This window comes from Argentina anserina, chromosome 3 (assembly GCF_933775445.1).
Source record: "Argentina anserina chromosome 3, drPotAnse1.1, whole genome shotgun sequence".
NCBI classification, from domain to species: domain Eukaryota; kingdom Viridiplantae; phylum Streptophyta; class Magnoliopsida; order Rosales; family Rosaceae; genus Argentina; species Argentina anserina.
Genome location: NC_065874.1, coordinates 29,933,689 through 29,955,521, shown reverse-complemented (window position 1 = coordinate 29,955,521; position 21,833 = coordinate 29,933,689). Strand labels below are relative to the sequence as shown.

Sequence of the window (21,833 nt, the reverse complement as noted above, 5' to 3'; positions counted from 1 at the left end):
ATTTATCGGATATTTGGCCTTGGTTTTAGGATCTGGCTCATACTGAGCCTTTGGTTGGCCACGATTTTTTCGAAACGACAATCTTGACACTTCTACAATGTTACTTACTTATATTCCAGAGTTAGGCTCATAAATATCATGAAGTTCAGACACATGGTTAATAATTACCTTCGATCATCCTTAGGGAGTATTGGTGTTAATGAGGTATTGGAAGGGGGAAACAATCTCTATCTGGTGATTTTGGAGTTGGTTGATCAATTTCTAATGTGGGTGGCTGAGGTGACTGGTTACTCCTTTCAACATCTTCATGTTAGATTCTATCACTGAAGTATCTTCATGTACTCGGTCAACCATGAGAAATGAGGGACCCAAGAAATCTCCTAAAGACTGCTCTTCCTCAATTTTACTCTCCCCCTAAAGAGGAGTCTTTGGGGAAAAATATAGCTCATGTTCACAAAATGTAACATCCATGGAAACATAGGAATGTTTCGAAATGGGGTTATAACACTGGTAACCTAAGTAGCACGGACATGGACACGAGTGTCCGTATTGAACACAATACGATACGTGCACACGTCAAACATAAAATATGTTAGACACGGAGACGTGATGGACACGTATACATATGTATTTTTCCTTGATCTATTTTAGAAGAAGTATAGCTCTTGTTATCAATTTTAATTATCTTATACACCTGAGATTTAAACAAGAAACTAATGTAGACCGTTACTAATATACACATCCACACACATGATTCTTTCTAGTCCACATGTCTATGACAATCCCACACACTCACGGTGACTTTTATGTTTTCTATCTAAAACTCTAATCGATGGCCATCACCAGAATTCCAGATTGGAGGATATTTATAGCAGTACATATATACCTATAGCTATGTATGAATGAGAGATATAATAGTAGATCTATGTATAAAACATAGATACTATAAGTCTTACAATTACAACCATATTAATGTAGTAGAAATCTTGTCTAGTAGAGAGTCTAGATTTGCTGCTTCTAGTATTGTGTTGTTGTAAATTGGAACAACTCATTTAATAGAGACGTTAAACCTAAATTCCTGATTATAAAGATTTGAAATAATAATATAAATCTCTACAAATAAGAACTTAACAAAACACTAATTAGCAGAGAAAATTGCTATATTGTCATTTCTAATATTTGGTTAAATGCGGCTACATAATGGAGTGATCATGTAACAACCTTACATAACTTAATGTCTAATAATAAAGCTCTCTAACTATGTTACCGCGAAAGAATATATCCGACATCACTAAGTTTCACACAGTTAGTATGCGTCAATGAACATTTGACGAAGCAATGAACTTGCTGCATACCTAGAGAACACAAAGCACTTAAATGATTAACATCTAATAAAATAAAACAAGGTAAAGCAAAAAACTTAATTGGCCTAAATGAGTTTATTTCCTTAATCCAATCAAACCCCAAACTAAGGGGAGATCGAGATGAGAACACCGCCAGCGGTCAAGAGGTTACCGTGGTAGAGCCACCCCTCCATAAACACTAAGTTGCCACCATCCACTTGTCGCCAAGCCTGCACCAAAACTCGACACTTTGACCTCTTCGTCGTACTAAGTCGGAAGGACTAATTAGATTTGGAAACCAGACCTCACTAAAACATCCTCCACACCGCCGATCCAACATCAATTAGGGTCAAATCTGATGAAAGTTGGCCGCTGACACCGATTTGGGATGGTCTCGTCGATCTAATCTCACTGCGCGCCCCACGATGGCTACGCCACCACACTCGACCACTGTCGTAAACCTTGCCTTCTTCTAACACAATCCACTGCCAACATCTCCCTACGTTCCTTAATTAAGGAGCATGACGTCACCAACTCCTACTCGGGGATGACCAAGCATGTCCAATGACAGTGAAGTGCTCGTTGTCATTCAAGGAAAGAACACACGGGAAGTTCTCTATGCTCTAGGGTCCTCCCCCCACCAAGTTGTGTTTCTAGATGAAATAAATTATACTCTGGGCTGATACATGTAGCTTGAATGAAAATGTACTCTGTATCGTGCGTGGAAACCATTCTCAAATTTGAGCCCAAACATCATTAGTTTCTTATTGGTAGGTTAGTGAGTACTGGGGTCCTAACGGGCATGACGCTTTTACCAGCCTCACTCCTTAGAGTATCCACATCCATAAATTGGATTTGCTCAAGCAAATGGTAGGGCTAGAAACAAATTTTGCTTCAAGCAAATCGATTTCATATTTTGCTCAAGCATATCGATTTTTTCACACACCCATTTACAATTTGCTTGAGCAATTCAATTTTGTCTTGTTGTGAAATAATTAATTTTTTTACCAGATATATTTACAACCAATAATAATGTGCCACATGTCATTATCGACTCGATATTATCCAAAATTTCAGTTGCGGACGGAGTACCGTGGTAACTACTTGCATATGGAGATAAAGTAATAGGTAACACCGCAACGAAAGATGGATGATCTTTAACCACTTCCCAACATTCAAAGTGTGTCAACTTTTTCTTCTTGGCATTATAGTACATGATTGAGCTTGTCGTTCATGATGTAAAAAACTTATATTAATTACTTATTTAATTACATAATTTAAATAAATTGGATAAAACAAATAAGGTAACAAATTAGATATATTAAAACAAATAATGTAAACAATGCTACATATTTAAACAAATTAAATAAAACAAATAATGTAAAAAAATTAGATATATTTAAATAATTAAATATGTAAACAATGCTACATATTTAAACAAATCAGATATAAATTACATAATTTAATTCATATAATCAAATAAAAATTATAATATATGATAAAAAAATGTACTTACTTCGTTCATTAGCGAAGTGCCGCTAGCTATACGTTGTCGTGATGCCGCCAAACATTCGCCCCATTTTTGCAAGAGTAGCTTGAACTTATTGTAGTGAGAAGCGAGCGCGATTCGGGTCCTCGGCTCCTTTGGAGGTTTCTCACCCGGTGCTAGCACCCAATTTTACATATAATCGCCATAAATTGTCTCCAACAATTTGTCTCTCTTTTGTTTGTTACCGTCATATTCATCAATGCTATGATGGACAAAAGAAATGCACATTTGTAAATCTTCGGAAGGAAGCCAATGGGTGCCCATTGTTTTGGAAAAAAATGCTAAACGAAATGAGAGAGGTGATGGAGGAAGATGTGAAATTTTTTGTGCACAAATTGGTGTGAGTTCATAACAAATTGAAGTAGTATTTATAGGCAATTTTTTGGGAGGAGTTTTGAAATTTTTGGGATTTTTAAATAATTTTTTGGGTTTATTTCCGTTATGATCAAATAGTAACCGTTGCCCCCGTTTTTTTTACTGGCGCGTGCATTGCACGCGCCTAACAGAAAAAAGAGAGGCCCGCGTCTGACATCACCCACGGGCAGTGGGCTCCGCCTGGCGGATGAGCAAACGCCAGAGCAAAACTTGCTCGAGCGAAACTTGCTCGAGCGATCGGGCGAGCAAATCAGCTCGGTTGATTGGGCGAGCAGCTCGCCTCCTCCTGCTCGCCGGTACGAGCTTCATATTCTCCTACTCGAGCTCCTCCGGCCGGTCCCTCCTCCTGCTCGAGCACACCACCTGCAGATGCTTGCTAGTGCAGATGCTCTTAGATAGCAGCTGTCTTTTGTGGTGAAAAATATTGGGCTAGCGACCCGCTGAAAATCTCATCTTACCAAGATGTTAGTTGGATTTCTTACTGTCAAAAGGATAGTGCAATGTTTTTGGGTTGTGGGCCGAATTTAATATCTTTGATCCAAAGTGAAAAATTGAAAGGAGGCTTTGTCCCGTACCTTCTCGCAGGTCCTAGAAAGGTTTGGATAGAAGGAGGAACAAAGTCATCTGAGGACCGAGTATGTACTAGAAGCATCTTGGTATCCTTATTTATACTTGGCCAATCCTCTCCTTCTCCACCAATCACAACAAAGCTAGCTAACTCACAGTAACAAGTTCGTAACATCATCCAAAGTTTCAAACCATTCACCATGTCACTCATCCCCAGTTTCGGACGGAACAGGAGCAGCAACATCTTTGACCCCTTTTCCCTAGATCTCTGGGAGCCCTTCAAGGATTTCCCATTCCCTTCTTCATCGCTCTCTGCTTTCCCCGAACTCCCTCGCGAAAACTCGGCTTTTGTCAACACCAGGATCGACTGGAAGGAGACCCCGGAAGCCCATGTGTTCAAGGCTGACATTCCTGGGCTGAAGAAAGAGGAGGTCAAGGTGGAGGTCGAAGACGACAGGGTGCTTCAGATCAGTGGAGAGAGGAAGATAGAGAAGGAGGACAAGAACGACACTTGGCACCGGGTCGAGCGGAGCAGCGGCAAGTTCTCGAGGAGGTTCAGGCTTCCTGAGAATGCCAAGGTTGAAGAGATCAAGGCTTCTATGGAGAATGGGGTTCTCAGCGTGACGATTCCTAAGGCAGAGATCAAGAAGCCTGATGTGAAAGCCATTGAGATCTCTGGTTAAAATTTCAGAGATTTACATCACCTTTACTAATTCTCTGTTAGTATGAATATTGTGAGTACCAAATAAAGAGCGTATTATGAGTGTGACCAAGTATCATTGTGTTGTAATATCATGTATTTGAGAATCTAATATTTAAACTTGTTTTGCTAATGTTAATGTCTTAAAGTTCATATCTTTGAGTGCATAAATCCGTTTTGGTGATCTTGATTAGCAGTTAGAACAGTAATTTAAAACAAACTAGGTTTCACTGAAAAGAGTTGACAACAAGGAGAAATTGGAGCAGGATACTAAGGAACCTCAGTTGCATTTTACCAGGAGATGAGCCAATGCTCGCAGCTGGTGTTTGATAAGGACGAAAACAACGTTCATGTTAGCTCATAAGCACTAACCTTGTCTGTGCCATCAAATTCTCATTACTTGTTGTGAAGACCTGTTCACTTCTAAGGATGCAGATCAGGTATATCAATCTACAATAACCACATTCGGAAATAAAACAATGAAAATGATAATAATGTGAAATGATATTGATTGATAGAATATATTCATTCATTACAACTTCCATGGAAATTTTTTGACATGTTGAAGTCGCTGTGCAGTATGAGTGTATGACCTTGTTATCAATACTACAGCTTCCATGAAAACTTCTTAACATGCTGAAGGCGCTGCAGTATGACCTTGTTATCAATACTATCAGGAATGTCCTTCTCAACATATCCAATTAAGCTATTTCTCATCCATTTATCTTCCATTTGCATGTGTAATCGATTCTTCAAAAAATCTACAGCAGAAAACAGCCGTTCCACTTTTGGAGTTGCAACAGGTAAAATCAGGGCCAAAGTCGCCAGCAAATAAACTAAAGGGAAAACCTGATCTTTCCCAGTCTCAACCAGTTTTTCAGCAAGATCAGAAATTCCTTTCAAGCTTGAGAACTCATTACTAGAATGCATGTCAAAAATGTAATTCTCAAGCTGGTCTTCAAGAACCATAAGGTCAGTTGCCGAAAAGTCAATTGGATAATACTGAGCAAGTTGAATCAACTTCAGTTTATCGAAAGCAGAGAATGAATCACTTGGACTTAAACATACCGCACAACGAAGCAACCCAGTAGTCGTCTCAGTGAATAGACTGTTTAACGCTCGGAGCTGCATATCTGTAACATTGTAGAACAAATCAACACAATAATGGTATTTGTTTGTGATCATCTGAGCTTTATGCCTTGGCCTCCCTCGAGTTAGAAACACATCATCCATCTTTTCAATATGCTGTTTGTCACAGAATCTAGAAACTCGATCAAGTAAAGAATCCCAACTCTCCCTCATCCTTTTCAGTTTCTCTTTTGCATATTTGTACCGATCTCATGACCTTCAGAATATCTTGATCTTTTCCTTGTAAGGCTTGTGCCAAATCAAGTGTGATTCGCAGAATCATTACTATCATATGTAAGCAAAATATGAAATTGAAAGACTGGAGGGAATCCAATAGAACCTCTGCTTTATATTTCTGCTCAGAATCAGATCCAAACTCTGCTATGACCTCAAGCACATCTATCACATATGAAAACACAGTAAGAAAGCTTGTTAAAGTCTTAAATATTGAGCTTTCCTCATTGAGACACTGTCCTCTTAAAAACTCACCAGTACTGAGTGCTTCGAGAACTAACACACCATGTTTCTTTTGAAGTGTATCACGACATTGCACAAAGGTCCCAACAACATTCACTACATTTGTAACCTCAGTAAAGAAACCCATGACTTCTTTATGGATTTTCGCCTCCTCCATGAGAATTGAATGAAGACCATGAGCAAAGCTATGAACATAATATGCAGACTTATTGTCCTCCATTATCAGTGTTTTAAGACTATTGAACTCGCAATGCATATTACTTGTCCTTACATAGCTTTGTCCACGCAAATTTAGACATGCTTAATCCATGACTAGAAAAAAAGTCATCAACAGCAACCTTAAGGGAGAGAACAGTAGCATCAGTAACATGCACGATACCCAGAAATCTCTCAATTACAGAACCCTTGTCCACAAAACGTAACACAATAGCCATTTGACTCATTGAAGCCATGCCATGAAACTCATTAATAAGAATGGAATATGGTGAATCGCTGATGTCTCTGGTGATTATATGTATGATTTCAGTTGAGATAGCACTTACAATGTCCTTCTGAATATCACATGATGTCAGCTTCAGATTCTCAGTAGAATTTCTCAATGCAGCGGCTTTTATAATTTATATCTGTACTATGATCATATAAAAATCTCAAAAGTCCATCAATACTTCCTTGGGTGTTTGAAGCTTCATTTTTATCATGTCCATAAAGTAGAAGACCACGTCGCATAAGAAACTTAGAATCAATTGATGCACCCAAAAGTGTCTGACAATCACGTAGAGCTTGGTTTTTCTTTAATAAGGCTTCATAATTTCCCCAAGCTTTGTTGTGGAAACTATTAGGTCCTCCAACATGACCTTGCAAAGCTTCTTTCTTTTTCCAATTCGAAAACCCTTTGCTAGTGAAAGCATCACCCCCTGCTTGTTCTCCATTCTCGGGTTTGAAGAGGTAACAACAGAGACAAAAAAAGCAGCATCTTTCTCAATGCTATACTCCAACCAAGTAGAAAATTCATCAAACCAAGCAGGATTGAACCGTCTTTCTGAGTTTCCTGCAAGAGTCTTCTTGGGAAACTTATAGTCTCGAGGCTGACAAGGACCTTTTTGTATATAGGCCATTCGAACCTTTTCCCGGACATTAGATTGGTAACTCCAAATTCGAGTACGTAGACCCGGATCAGTGGGGAAATCTTCCAAGTTTATACCCAAGCTAGCTTCTTTTGAACTGTTTTTTTACTTTCTTTGGAGCTGATGATGACTCTGTCAACCCTTCCGTTGATTTTCTTTTGAAATATTTCTCCATGGTCGTTCTGTTTCAAAATGCAAAATAGTAAACATCATCAAGCTCCCAATATTTTTTTTCCTATACTGAAGAAACACAGTCCAGAATCCAGATCACAATAACAGTTGACAACTTGATACACTTAATTTCCATTCTTAGTTTTAACAACTAAGATCCACTAATCAAACCAAAGCTAGGTAACTTAGTCTTCTATAGTTGATTACTTTAGTATTCAGCCATCAAAGTATCATAGAAATCAATAAATCTGTAACTGCAGATCAAATAAAGGACAAGTATTCTTGAATCACTAGATTTGACAAAATTCAACAAACCATTACAAGCATTAAGATAGACCGCAAAACAACCATTTTAGGTAAAAATATAGCGACAGAAATCTAACAAAACACTATAAACTTCAAGAGCTGGAAAAGCTTCATACCTCCAGGCAGATTCTGAGAGCAACAAATGCGAAGAACTGAGGTTGTGGTAGTTATATCTTATGATGGAGAAAGGGAGAAACTTGAGGTTCAGTTTGAGAAAGCGAAGTAAAGGTTTGAATGGGTTGGAGTCTTCTGACGTCTCAGAGTGAGAAACAGAAGTTAAAACGGGATTAGGGATTTGAGGCCATTTTTCTCCCCAGTAAAATGTATTAGGGATTTTCTGACAGATGAAAAAGTCCTAACTCCTAAATCGTAAGGCTGTCCTTGCCATTATCATGAGATTAGGATAAGCTTTGGTGGTTTATCGATTACAACAGACAACTGTTTTAATATTGGAAGCTGAAAAGGACTCTCTTCAGTGGAGATTTTGATTTTCTTTCCTAAATCAATTTTATCGCATTCATTTGTATTACCTCCAAAAGAAATGAGTATTTTTTAGAGATTGCATTACCATTTACCATCATCTCGGCAAACATATCAATTATTTTATAGATTCATATCATTTACTAGGGAGTGTATTGTGTGCTCTAGCAGTGTGTGCACACTACACAATTTAATGCTTTAGATGACGGGTGGGTTTCAACTGTTGATATTAAATTAATACTTTGTTTTAAGTTTCCATTTTTACCCTTTTATTCATCATTCTCTCACGTATGTGAGCATATCAAACTAAAACATTATGATATCCATTCCACCTAAAAGATCTAACTCGCCTTGATGCAAGCATATTGACTGAAAAATCTCTTAGTCGAAGAGGCTGAAGCCCATGTCATCATCAGACTCTTCCTTCTCTTCAACCTTCTCCTCATTCTTCTGCTCAGCAACAGCAGGCGCCGCAGCACCAGCAGCAGCTGCCGAGGCAGCCGCCGCCACCAGAGGGCACGGAAGCCAACTTCTCCCTTCCAGACGCAATGATCTCAGTGATATCCTTCTCTTGAGCTCCTTCAATAGCAACTCAAACCTGTCGCTATCGGCCTCAGCTCCAACAAAGGCAAGAATGGACTTGAGGTCCTTGGCGGATGGGTTAGCGTTGCTGCCCAAAACAACGAGCAAGTAAGTGGCGACAACCTTCATCTCTGCTCTCACAAAAGCTAAGGGCTCGGTGATTTGAGCTCTCTCTCTCTCTCTCTCTCTCTCTCTCTCTCTAAACCACACACTCGGCTCTTCCGCTTCTCATCGCCGCTCGGCCGCCGACTTGTCACGACATCGTTTGGATTCCCGGCGTGTTGTGGTTTTTCCGGAAGGAGGAAAGCAGAGAGATCTCGCACAGATCAAATGAAGAAAAGGATGAAGAGAATGATGGTCCGGCACCGCCGTTATCCGACTAATCCGAGAATGATGCCCAAGTAGAGACGAGATTTGATTCAACAAAGAGAGAGAGAGAGAATGGGGCAAAAGAGTAATCTAATGACAAAATAAATGATTAATGTTTTTCAGTTGTTTATGGAAAACTGTGAAAGACCACGTGTTACAAATATATTGGCTGGTGTGCATACACCATTAAAACAGAAGGTGCATCGAATCCGTTTCCCATTTACTAATACGTGTTTGAAGCATGTTAGACATTACCGTTTGTGATCAAAGATTTATTAGACAAACGAACCGACTGATTTTTAAAGATAACTCAAAAAATGAACAAATTCATAAAGATACAACTCTATACACACTAGTGCAGATAAAAACGAGCGATATACAACTCGAATTAGACAAGTTTTACAATTTTTGGTACAATTATTACCTTGACTAATAAAGTCATTGTCTAAAAATAATTTGTATGGACGGCGTTTGTATAACAAATAAAAAAACTCTCAAATTGTGGGTAGAGTGATCAAGTTTTTGGGTGTAGTCAGATAACAATCTGTTCAAATCAGCTAAGTATCCAACCCTCCTCACCCGGCCCACCCCAATTTGAAGAACCTACCAGAAACTTCAAACTGCTTCTCCTAAAAGCACTTTCCAGTTTCCACCGTCTTCACTTGTGACTTGTCTCACTCGCTCACTTTCACTTCCCCTGTTTCAGACCTCAGTCTCTACCTCCAATCAATCCCCAACAAAAACCCAGTTCAACAAACATGTCAATCATCCCAATCAACGACCAACGAAGCAGCAGAGACTTCGATCCCTCGGCCCTCGACCTCTGGGACCCATTCCTCGACTTCCCGCTCTTCCCTTCTTCACTCTCCAACGTTTTCCACCAACTCAACCCCAGTTCTTCCTCACTGAACTCCCGCTTCGATTGGAGCGAGACCCGAAACGCTCATGTTCTCAAGGCAGCTCTTCCTGCTTTTGCAGACGAGGACGTTCTTGTTGAGCTTCAAGAAGAGCGAGTGCTTCAGATCAGCACTGACAGCGGTAGCTTCATGACCAAGGTTAAGCTCCCCGAGAGCGCCAAGATTGAAGAGCTCAAGGCCTTTATGAGTAATGGGGTTGTTACTGTTACGGTTCCTAAGGTGGAGGCTAGGAGACCCAATGTCAGAGTCATTGAAATTTCTGGTGAAGATTGAGGTGATCATCTGGGTAAAGTAAGGTGTTGGTAATCGAGTTTAATGCACAGTGTCAATAAAGTCTGTGGCTTTGTGTGTTTATATTGTGCTATGTCCCAGGTAGTCTGAAATTGTATTAATATGGGAAGATTAAGTCCACTTCTGGCTAAATAAGATTAGTCTTGATGTCGAAATGTGAGTAACTGAGTGACGTTTTTGTCGTTGTATGTGTTTGTGTGGTGCCAGTTTGTAATGTTTCTATGAACATGAATATGTAGTTATATAATGAAAATGGGTTTATCAGCAATGACTGCTTGTATACTTTGAATCTTGCAGCAACTGAATATGGTGTGTATTACTGTGTAAATGCGTCCAGATTATCTGGCTAAAATATGATATGGACGACATCAGGTTTATGAGATCAAATCCTACACTGAACTTGTAATGCATAATGTGAGTTACGTAGTGTAATCTAGTATAAGTTATGTTGTATATTTAGGTGTAAATTTGCAATGCATAATGTGAAAATTGTATCAGTACGTGTAGATTTTAAAGGTAAATGTTTGTCTCCCTAGCTGACGCTGCATGATGTCAGAATGTGAATGAAATTTGTGTTTTCATCTGTTTTGCATGTGTGGGGCGACTTTGTAGTGCATTGATAATTTATATGGTGTGCTATCTATTATGGAATGGGGTTCATCTTTGAGTACTGTTTGCTTACTGTGAAACTTGCATCTACTGGTCTCATATATTTATGCTTTGATAAAGAAAATGTGGCATTTAACATGAAATTGTATAAAGTTTACCAAAATTATGATCTAATTTAGGCTATTGAAACCGATAACACAAAGTTTGTGTTTTTGTGTGTTTTAGGTATGTTCAAGAATGTAATGCTTCCCTTCGATGTCTGCCAAGACATTGGATTTGTCTTGAGGTAAACTTGAAATTGCTGATATAGTAATTTCATATCTTTATTCTACTTGCAGTAATATAGACATACAGTTGCATCTACAGCATCTAATACAATTAGAATGACCAAATAAGCTTCACCAATTCATTCAAGGAATTGTAGGAAGAACCACCTTGATTCATACTGGATTCAATTTTCTCCTTCAGTTCTTTTGCTCTTTGCCTTATCAGCTCTCCTTCTTTACTCACCATAAGTTTTCGTATAGCTTCCTCTATATCTTTTCTGTTCATGTCATTCTCCCACTCTAACCCCACTCCCCAAACTTGGGTCAAGTACCTTGCATTCACTCGTTGGTCTCCAAAATATGGTTGACATATCAACGGAACTCCTTCAGAGATACTCTCAATGGTTGAATTCCAACCACAGTGACTCCAAAAGCCTCCAACTGCAGTGCGTACCAAGACTTCCTGTTGGGGTGCCCATCTTACTACGCAACCTCTGTCTTTAACAGTTTCTTGGAAACCTTCTGGGAGTGCTGTTGATCCTGTTCGAATAACCCACAAGAAACGTTGCTCACTGTTTGCAAGCCCCCATGCCATTTCAACTATGTCTTTATTGTCCATGGAAGCTACGCTTCCAAGGCTTATATAGATGACAGAGTTGTGTGGTTGTTTGTCAAGCCATGACATGCAACCATGGTCCTCTTCTAATAAGCTGCTGGATATGGCTGGAACAGTTTTATGCAGAGGGCCAATAGGGAACAACGGAAGTTGGTATTCTTGCTTGATCTTTGCCAACGTCAGATGCTCGAGGCAATCCATGGTGTTCCAGATAATGGATGAGGATGACCTTGGATCAAGGGCTTTTGCCATTAGTTGTAGCAAGTCATCCAATTTTCTGAAATATGTGATGGTTAGGTCTTTAAATCTGAGAGGTTCGAGTCCTGGTACTAGTTCCAGCATCTTAGAGTCTGCATTAATACAGGCAAAGCATTAGAGTTGGGGTTCATGTTAAGGCATCTGAAAATCTGCACTCATATAGGTAAAGCATCAGAGTTCTTACGAATTATGTGAAATTTATGCATGAAGAGTAGATAATCATAGAACGGAACTCTCATAAAGAGAATTCTGTGTACGTCAATATAGCATTCAGAAAGTTCATGTTAAATATATGCATGAGAAGTAGAGAAGCATAGAGAACGGGATTGTCATAGAGAATTCTACGTACGTCAATACAGCATTCAGAAAGTTCAAAGTTCAAACATGTTTAATTTTACACACCTTGAATGGGAATGTAACCATTCTTTTGGAGCATAGGAACCGCAATGTAACTTAGCATCTTTGCTGCACTGCTGGTAGACAATATGATACTAGATATCCTTAAATGTTTGGCGACCTCTTCTGCAAAATACATATATTCATCATAGATAATGCAAGCAGTCTTATTGTGTTGATCATCTTTTTCCATTATCCTAGCCAGCGAATCCTGGAGATGGTCCTTGCATTTGGTGTTGAAAGCTGTTATCGTTGCTATAAAGTTATCCGCTGAAATAGTTTGCGCCCCTATGCCATCAGGCAATGCTAAGAAGTCGAAATGAGGGTAATTCAGCGGGTTGGGAAAGTTGAACTGGGTGTGGGCAATTGTGATGTGGAAGCCTTTGGAATGAAGGATAGCCCCCAACTGAAGCATTGGGGTTATGTGGCCTTGAAAGGGCAGAGGGACCAACACCACTCTGCAGCGTCTCGCTTGTTGATATTCCATCCTAGCACCGAGAGGGGCCTGCAAAACAGAGAAACGAGGTATTGTGTTTCTCAGGTGAGTTGGAAATGCATTGTTATGTAGTTTATATAGACACTTTACCTCGAAACTTAGACTTGAGTTCGATGCTATCTGAGAAAATATGTTGTTTGTTTAATATATAAAAGTTGAAAATTTGAATTTCCTGGAAAGTGTCTTTTCTTTTAAATATTGACTAAAGATCAGAAGAGACATTTGGACAAAGTCTGGGGAAGGAAAATCGTAGCTGAGAGCTAACAATAGATAAATTGATATTAATTAAGATTTACGACTAAGGAGTTAAGACCAAGAATTAGTTTCTGGCTTGATTACCAAGTAATGTATAGAATACGTCTTGTGCTTCAATACGTAAACGAAAATGAACTAATAAAAGGATATGGAAGTCAAAAGTGAAATACAAAGTTATGCTTATCATTTTCTTGATCTTCTTTCTAGTGATTGTTTATTTCTGTGTAGAGTGCAACGAAGCAACACAATGTCATTGCTTTTGTTATCTACACCTGAGAAATAGCTAGAACAACAGTGACAAGTAATGTGAGTTTATTTCTGGTGCAGAAGAGAATATTCCTAAATATCAATTCTTACATTTTTTACAGAAACCGTGGTAACTTTTAAATCACACGAAGTTTCTCCTATTGTCAGTTGCCAATAAAACGTTTTCTTTGGGGCAAACAGAATTTGTGTTGGTTGAACGTCAAAGGTGTGCACAGACTTTATATGGGAAGCAAATTTGGCAAATATGGGTAGCCATGCTCTAGGAATACTTCATATAAATACATGTCTACCTCATATACGTACATGTATAGATAATTAGATATCTACATCATTGGGATATTGGTGGGAATTAATCATACAACAAATCCCTCTTTCCAGCCCCAACGCTTCTCCGGCCATTTCATCTACTATTGGCGCCGCCGCTGGAGCACCACCCTCTTCATCCCTCGACAACAAGATCTAGGGTGCATTCAATGTTCTAAAAATCTCGATATATCCCCGATATTAAGAAAACGATACGATAAGTTGCTTATCTGTTTATTATATCGGTCAACCCGAAAAATCAAGTTAAATGATAATATCGGGTCAAACCGAGTTTGACCCGATATATCAGTGCTTTTTAAAATTTTGTTTTAAAACCACGTTGTTTTGAAAAAATAATTTAAAGAAAATAGAAGTTTTGTCGATATCATTTGATGACGAGAGAGTTTATGATGAATGATCACCTCTATTTTTATTAATTAATACTATTTATGTATTTTAATTGTCAAAACAACAAATATTTTTTATGAAGATTATTTAGTACATTTACTTCTATAAGTTTTAATTTCTCAAGTTTATTAAGTATATTTTGATGTATATGTTTAAAAATATATTAAATTTAATTAAAAATTAGCAAAAACGAGAAATCCGATATAATCCGATATATCTCGATATATCTTTATTTTACAAAACCGATACGATACCGATAACCGCTATTTAGACCATTTGGTGCATTGCTTGGATTCCAGTATTACCGAAATCTACAATATTACAATTGTACCACTGGTGCATTGCTCAAACGATTTTATTGTTTTTGGTGACCACTCGCACCAATTAGATGGTTTTTACCACCCAAATTTTTTGGTATTCAACTGCTCCAATACCATGTTTTTCCAACTCTTACGTTGAAGAATGTAGTTCTATTGCCATGTGATACACTCGATTGGATTGCACATTTGTTTCAATGTCCCCTCTTACAATATCCTACGGCGTATTGTCTAGAGAAGTTCACCGCGTCGTTGACTCTCTTAATCTTCATTTTGAGAATGTCCCGCCGTCAAATCGAGTGTCTTGTTAATTGCGTAACCACCCACACTGTCCTACGGCGCAGGTAGTTGTTTTACGGATCTCGTGCGGATATTGTGTTCTATATCTTCGTGTCTTGCTAAGTTTTAAAGGCCATACATGCCAATGATGGATTTTCATCTTGATATTTGTGTTAAGAATGAAGAGGAATAAATCTGTCAGATTTCATTGACAATAGCTTTTTCAAGCTTAGACAGTAGATTTGTTAGCCTGTGGACATAGCTTTGCTTGCCTACAGCAGTAGCTTTATGTAACTCAAGATTCTTTGAATCATGGATTCAGTTTTGCTGTCTTCTCGGTTTTGACATGATCATTTTTTGGTCATTTTGAACAAGATATGATGATTCGAGTTCTTTGAAATTCACATTATCATCTATTTTGCATGTTCACGAATCGATTGGAGGACCACCTCACCCATACTCCACACGGTGAGGCCGAGCCTGCCTATTTAGGCGGCTCTATGGCATTAAGGCCGTCGGTGGCGGCATCCCCTCATTCACAGGAGCTTGTGATGCCTCCCATGTTTTCTAATGCCTCCATGGTAATCTCGGATGCCCATCGCTCATTTTGCAAAGCTTGTTCTTTTGCTAGATTTCAAGGAAGTCCTTATTTGCTAAGGCTCCAACCGAGAACATTCCATTCTTACGAAGTATTTAAGGTGACATTAGTGGACCCTATCCAACCGAATGTGGACATTTTTCGGTATTTTTATGGTATAGGTTAAGAGCATCGACGCGTTGGTCACACGTCGCTTTGCTTTCCACAAGAAACGCTGCATTTGCTAAAGTTTTTAGTTATGATCATCATCCTAAGGGCTCACCACCCTTCCTATCCTCTCAAATCTACTTGAATGGATACCGTTGGAGAGTTCACCCCCACGACTTTGATGATTTCGTTTTGCATGTCAACTGGGATCGTCGTTGAACATATTATTTCTCATGTTCATTCACTGTACGATCTAGCAGAGCTCGGACTTGGTTATAGGTACTAAACTGCCGATTTTTGCATGGGGATATGTAATGATGTTGCATGCAGTGACCCTTATTCGTTTTAGACCCACAACTTGCCAAGCGTTTAGTGCGTACCAGATGGTTACTGGATACAATCCCAACGTTCTTTTCATTAAAGGCCTATTTGGTTAAAGTTGTTTATGTGCCTCTATTGTAGTTATCTCAATGGGTCTACTTGAAACGATTAAGTATTCTGGTTGGTTATGATTTATGAATCACCAACACTTGTCCGCTATTTCCAATCTACAATTGTTGATCTCTATCTTGCGATATTAGCAGACGGTCACTTTGATGAGACATACTTCCCGTCATTAGGGGGAGATATGGAATGCTCCCATTCCGGTTTTAACGCCAGGAATTGATGTGGTGTGGCACTATGTCTCATTAAGATCCCACACTACTCAAAGTAAGCAAATGTGCAATGCATTATCTACCTCCAGAAAGTCAAAGATTCGATGCTCAATGACTTTACCGATATTGCGAAAGTGACGAGATCGCACATAAATGCTGTGATGTGCCAGTTAGGTTGGAACTCTCAGAATATGGGAGAATTTCATCTGACCTGGTCCTAGCACTGTTGGCACCATCCCTGACAGTGGGAAGGAAGCCGGCGATGGCACCATTGTACGCTGTGGTGTTGTCGGCGCCCGTGGTATTGCACCACAAAACAAGGGCGACAAACGCAAAGAGAACTAGTAAGGGTCATAGCTTCGGTCTTGGCTCCTACCTAGATGAGGGGGAGACCATTATTCTCTGAAATCAAAACCAGAAAGAAGAGAAGTGTGTAGGCACAAGTATTTTGCCCATCATCAAGAGATATTCTCTAAACATGTGTATCAACTAAGTTTCTGTGGGACGCTACAGACTCCTTTTGTTGATGTTAGAGAAGAATATAAATCTCATGAATTAATCGTATACAGCGCGCGCCTATGTTTAATGGATTGATCTCTCATGATTGATGATGTATTTGCTTATGCTCTTATTCCGTTGTAAAGCATCAACGATGAGCAACTTGACCAAAGTGGAAGAAATCAATACAGGCTGAACTAGACTTGTTATGTTGGTCGTTGTTCGTAAGTGTAATGAGAAAGATGAAGTCATGCGATATATGCAGGACTTATGGCGCAAAGATTGTCTCATTATCCTATTATTGACTACGATGAGTTACATTCTCTCGTTATGGACATAATTGCTTTCCGCTACTTGATCAGTATTAGTGTCCATGAAAACTGATTTGCAGCATATGATAGTGGTCATAAAATATCTGTAAAGGGATCTTGACACAGATATGAGAGTGCCCGAGGGACTTTAAATGCCTCCAGACCACGGAGAGCTTATGTAATCAGATTGCGACGTTCGAGAGAACGTAGTACAATCGGTTGGAAGAACTCATACCAATGTGTTCATATGAAAGCTAATTCTTGATTCTCTATTCCGTCTAAGTATAGATGATGAAGAGATTCAATGAGCTATAGATTCATATATGTAAGTGTTGTTGGGACACTATTGCTTTCATTATGACGTGATTACCTATGCGCCTATGCATCGTCATTGGACTTGCATTGCTTTTCTGCCATGGGTTTAGTTCTACACTTAGTGAGCGAGGTGTCCTATAGGTTTTATTGAAATTGACCTATGAAACTGGACAGATTCTGATTTGTCACATTCAATGTGTCTTTCACAAAGGAATGAGGGATGGACCAATGAATGACTGATTTTGGTCTGAGACAGAACCGTATGCATCCTCTATGCTACCAGTGTCGACTGCTACACCAAGGCGTACGTTGATATTGTTGGAGCTGTTGGCGGCGTTGGTGTGGATAGAATTTGTGTTGGTTCACTAAGTGTAGAACTAAACCCATGTCAAAGGACCAATGCAAGTCCAATGACGATGCATAGGTGTATAGTTAATCACGTCATAATGAAATAAATAGCGTCCCAACAACACTAACATGTATGAATGTATAGCTCATTGAATCTCTTCATCATTTATACTTAGACGGAATCGAGAATCAAAAATTAGCTTTCATATGAACATATATGGGTATGAGTTCTTGCAACCGATTATACTACGTTCTCTCGAGCGTCGCAATCTATTATATGACCACTATCATATGCTGCAAATCAGTTTTCATGGACACTACTATTGATTAAGTATGGAAAGCAATTATGTCCATAACGAGAAAGTATAACTCATCGTTGTCAATACTAGGATAATGAGACAATTTTTGTGCCATAAGTCCTGCAAGTATGGTATGCAGCGCTGCACCATAAACGAATCCCCCAGTATAGCCCTCTTATTAGAGATGACCTAAGAGTTTTCTTCTTTTATAAGAGTGGGTTATTTTGGTTGTGTGCCATTGATTAGGCACAGAAAGCAGCACGATGTCGTCGTTTTTCCATTTACCTCTGATGAATAGGTGATGCAACAGAGGAAGAGAGTAATGTTTGTGTTGCAAGTTGCAACATAGCTTCTCTCTCTCTCTCTCTCTCTCTCTCTCTCTCTCTCTCTCTCTCTCTCTCTCTCTCTCTCTCTCTCTCTCTCTCTCTCTCTCTCTCTCTCTCTCTCTCTAGGTCCTTACTAAATAGAAATATAGAAGCTATTTGCTGAAGATACTTGAACTCACTCCTATTTTTAGCGGTTGAGATCGTAGCTCACCTTTACTTTTTAGGGGTATTTTAATGTATACCCAATTTTTAGAAGCTCTTTTAAAATAAACCCACTTATTTTTTCTTCATTATGCACTAAATTATAATTATTCGTTTAAATCTAAATTACAAAATGCCACTATTAAAATCTGATAAAAATTAGTGAATAATCAATCAATAAATTGTGCTCTCATTAACTGCCTTAATTATAGATTTTCTTTTACTCATCACAAATTTAGAAATAATGAAGCATTTCCTTTTTGACAAATCTAGAATTCATAATTTTTTAAAATTTAAATCAATTCAAAATCGAAATCACTTTATGGTGATTTGAACTTTCCTTTTTTATTTTTGTTGAATAATTTATAATTTATAATTTCATAGGTAATTTAGTTCATTTCAACTATTTATTTACAACTTTAGTTTGAGGTAGAGATAAGTTTTGTTAATTCCTATTTAGTAGGTTTTTATTTTTAATTACAACCTAAAAATTAGGTATTTATCTTTAAAGCTAACATCTCTTATATGAATTTTTACATCAACATGTTTGTTAGGTATTTTATCATTCCAAAGATCTCTTTTGTAGGTTGAATTTGAAATTTATACTAATATGCATGTATCTATCTATTAGGTAATTTTTACATCAACCTGTTTGTTAGAGATTCTCTAATTTTAAAGATTTCTTCGATATGTTGAATATTTATATTAATATGCATGTTTCTATCTATTAGGTAACAACATAGAGTGAAAAAATATGAAGGTTGAAACCTAGAACAAAAGATTTACCACACGAAAAATATTCATGGTACAATGATACGAAAATAAAAGATTTGAGAAAATATATATATAATGGATAACATACGTACCTTATTGATAGATTCAAAAGAGTGAAAAAAATGACAAATGATACAAGTCCACAACAACCTTTGTGTTCTCTCGTACGATCTATAAAAGTTAGAGTAATGTTTGTATTCTGAAACTCTCATATGAGCTATATAAATAATTTTTTTTTTGAAATCAAATCTTTCAGCAAATGAAAGTAGTGAAAAATCAATAGATGCTACGATTAAGGAAACTAAAATGATCAAAAGAGCAAAATAGGATTGTAGAAAAAGAATTTAGGCTTAGATTGAAAAAACATTTAGGTGTGTGTTTAATTTAAAAGAGGGGCTCCAATATTGGGTATATCTTTAATTTTCTCTACTTTTTATTTGTACTTGGTGCTTCATGCTGCAGTTTTCAATTCCCGCTTGTTGCAGATGTCAACTCCTAGTCTTCTCAAGTCTAGTACTTCCATTAGGTCCAACATTTCTCCTATCTGAAATCTTATATAAGGTGAGTATGCTGAGGCTTATTGCTCAATAGTCTGATGTTTCAGACTTTAGCAGATTGCTATATATATTAGAGCAGAAGCTTCTTTTACACAGCCAGATCTATAAAAGCTTTATGATGAGCAAGGTAAATACTTCTCTCTTATATATTGAGAAGAAAAGGTAAATACTTGTCTCGGTCAATCGTGAATTTTTTTTTTTAAATATCCTTATGTAGAAACTCAAGGGAGCCTATAAATGCCTGATCTAGCTAATTGTGAGAAGACTCCATTGCTGCAATTTAGAATCCCATAATGAGTTCAACAAGTTCATTCAAGAAATTGTAGGTAGATCCACCCTTGCTCATAGAAACGTCTATTTTCTCCTTCATATCTTTGGCCCTCACCCTGATTTCCTCCCCATCACTATTTTCCAGAATTTTCCTGACAGCTCTCTCGATCTCTCCCCTCTCAAACTCGTCCCCCAATTCTAAACCTAGTTTCCACACTTGGCTAACATGCCTTGTATGCACCTTCTGATCACTAAAACACGGTTTGCAAATCATCGGAACCCCTTCGGATATGCTTTCAAGTGTTGAATTCCAGCCACAATGGGTCCAAAACGCGCCAACAGCACCATGAGCCAAAACTTCCCTTTGGGGTGCCCATTTCACTATGAAACTTCTTTCTCCAATAGCCTCTCTAAACTCTCGAGGCAGTAGCTCTATCCAATCTGAGCCCGTAATGGAGCCAGGTCTGATCACCCACAAGAAAGGGTGCTTGCTGTTAGCTAATCCCCAAGCCATTTCTGCAAGTTCTTTCTCACCAATGCATGCGACACTCCCCAAACTGACATAGATAACTGACTTGGGTGCTTGCTTGTCAAGCCACTCGATGCAACTCGCGTCCTCTTCAAGTAAACTACTAGAGGCAGCTGTTGTGATTTTGTGAAGAGGGCCTATACAGAAGATCGGTACTCGGCAATGTTGTTGGACCCGTGCTAGTGATGATTGGTCAAGGCAGACTGTGGTATTACAGAGGATGGCCGAAGATCTCCTAACATCATGTGAGCTAACTATTAGTTCCAGAAACTTCTCTATTGTATCCCAGGGTGAGATTGGCAGATCCTTGAATCTGATGGGATGAAGTTGGGGCACCGGGTCCGATGACACAGACTCTGTGATATAGAAAGTGAAGTGTACATGAACTCTACCACAAAGCTTAAGCATCTTAGTTTGCATAAATGATCTAGCTAGCAATATCACTTCCATATATGACTTGGAACTCAAGTATGACACATACCTGGGAAGGGAATGAGGCCTTTAGAGTGAAGTTCTATGACAGTGCTACGAGCAAGAAAATTGGCCGTAGCGGTAGTACGGAGGATGAAGGTCCGGATGTTTAGATGAGTAGCAGCTGCTGCAGGAAAGTACATGAATTCGTCGTAAATGATGCAGGCGATTTTCTTCTCCGGATCTTGTTTCATTATCTGAGTGGTCAAACAATGTTCGAAACTTGCTTCGCAAGAGGCATTGATAGTCTGCAGAATAGCTATAATATTCCCAGATGAGACTATAGGAGCCGTTAGACCATCAGGAATAGGGATGAAGGTGAACTCAGGGTGGTTGGAAGAGCTGGGAGAGTTGAATTGGGTGTGAACTATGGTAATGGAAAACCCCTTGGAGTGAAGAAACGTACCTAACTGAAGCATTGGGTTTATGTGGCCTTGGTATGGACATGGAACTAGAACCAGCTTATTCATCTCTGTTTTTCTTCAATCTCAGATATCACACAAAGATGAAAGATGGCTTAATGCACTAGTGTTTGGGATTCCCTTGAGATTTTAGAAGCAGAGCATTTCCATTTGTAGTAATACTAGGTAAGCAAACAGAGATGAATAAGCTAGATACAAAACAAGCCGGATAGAACTGTTTTTGAAGATTTGAAACTCATTCTTAGCCACTGGTTTTGAAGAT

General features: G+C 38.6%; 5 protein-coding genes and 1 pseudogene across 5 annotated transcripts; 2 read left to right on the top strand and 4 right to left on the bottom strand.

Moving 5' to 3' along the window:
• Positions 1-3,933: 3,933 nt before the first annotated feature.
• On the top strand, positions 3,934-4,667 carry LOC126789585 (18.5 kDa class I heat shock protein-like). Its single transcript, XM_050515784.1, has one exon. It carries the CDS (start codon positions 4,035-4,037, stop codon positions 4,515-4,517), a length of 483 nt encoding a protein of 160 aa, XP_050371741.1. The 5' UTR covers positions 3,934-4,034; the 3' UTR covers positions 4,518-4,667.
• A 473-nt stretch (positions 4,668-5,140) lies between these two features.
• On the bottom strand, positions 5,141-6,359 carry LOC126787449 (uncharacterized). Its single transcript, XM_050513332.1, has 3 exons — positions 6,152-6,359; positions 5,868-6,061; positions 5,141-5,779 (listed from the first exon to the last, which is right to left on the bottom strand). Exons 1-3 carry the CDS (start codon positions 6,357-6,359, stop codon positions 5,141-5,143), a joined length of 1,041 nt encoding a protein of 346 aa, XP_050369289.1.
• A 2,175-nt stretch (positions 6,360-8,534) lies between these two features.
• LOC126788151 (60S acidic ribosomal protein P2B-like) lies at positions 8,535-9,203 on the bottom strand (annotated as a pseudogene).
• A 635-nt stretch (positions 9,204-9,838) lies between these two features.
• Positions 9,839-10,567, top strand: LOC126787270 (17.8 kDa class I heat shock protein-like). The gene has a single exon (XM_050513180.1). It carries the CDS (start codon positions 9,930-9,932, stop codon positions 10,359-10,361), a length of 432 nt encoding a protein of 143 aa, XP_050369137.1. The 5' UTR covers positions 9,839-9,929; the 3' UTR covers positions 10,362-10,567.
• Positions 10,568-11,293: 726 nt separating this feature from the next.
• On the bottom strand, positions 11,294-13,160 carry LOC126787268 (UDP-glucose iridoid glucosyltransferase-like). Its single transcript, XM_050513179.1, has 2 exons — positions 12,531-13,160; positions 11,294-12,220 (listed from the first exon to the last, which is right to left on the bottom strand). Exons 1-2 carry the CDS (start codon positions 13,009-13,011, stop codon positions 11,367-11,369), a joined length of 1,335 nt encoding a protein of 444 aa, XP_050369136.1. The 5' UTR covers positions 13,012-13,160; the 3' UTR covers positions 11,294-11,366.
• A 6,994-nt stretch (positions 13,161-20,154) lies between these two features.
• LOC126788165 (UDP-glucose iridoid glucosyltransferase-like) lies at positions 20,155-21,740 on the bottom strand. The gene is made up of 2 exons (XM_050514128.1): positions 21,160-21,740; positions 20,155-21,034 (listed from the first exon to the last, which is right to left on the bottom strand). The coding sequence occupies exons 1-2, from the start codon at positions 21,617-21,619 to the stop codon at positions 20,160-20,162; spliced, it is 1,335 nt and encodes a 444-aa protein (XP_050370085.1). The 5' UTR covers positions 21,620-21,740; the 3' UTR covers positions 20,155-20,159.
• Between the last annotated feature and the right edge of the window lie 93 nt (positions 21,741-21,833).

Excerpts from the sequence above, each read along its gene's own strand:
- LOC126789585 (XM_050515784.1), top strand. The coding sequence starts at position 4,035 with ATGTCACTCATCCCCAGTTTCGGACGGAACAGGAGCAGCAACATCTTT.
- LOC126787449 (XM_050513332.1), bottom strand. The coding sequence starts at position 6,359 with ATGGAGGACAATAAGTCTGCATATTATGTTCATAGCTTTGCTCATGGT. Across the intron at positions 6,062-6,151 it reads TCTCGAAGCACTCAGTACTG|ATGTGCTTGAGGTCATAGCA; the intron begins GTGAGTTTTTAA and ends CATATGTGATAG. Across the intron at positions 5,780-5,867 it reads TTCTGAAGGTCATGAGATCG|CATATTGAAAAGATGGATGA; the intron begins GTACAAATATGC and ends TGTGACAAACAG.
- LOC126787270 (XM_050513180.1), top strand. The coding sequence starts at position 9,930 with ATGTCAATCATCCCAATCAACGACCAACGAAGCAGCAGAGACTTCGAT.
- LOC126787268 (XM_050513179.1), bottom strand. The coding sequence starts at position 13,011 with ATGGAATATCAACAAGCGAGACGCTGCAGAGTGGTGTTGGTCCCTCTG. Across the intron at positions 12,221-12,530 it reads TGGTTACATTCCCATTCAAG|ACTCTAAGATGCTGGAACTA; the intron begins GTGTGTAAAATT and ends GTATTAATGCAG.
- LOC126788165 (XM_050514128.1), bottom strand. The coding sequence starts at position 21,619 with ATGAATAAGCTGGTTCTAGTTCCATGTCCATACCAAGGCCACATAAAC. Across the intron at positions 21,035-21,159 it reads AGGCCTCATTCCCTTCCCAG|AGTCTGTGTCATCGGACCCG; the intron begins GTATGTGTCATA and ends TCTATATCACAG.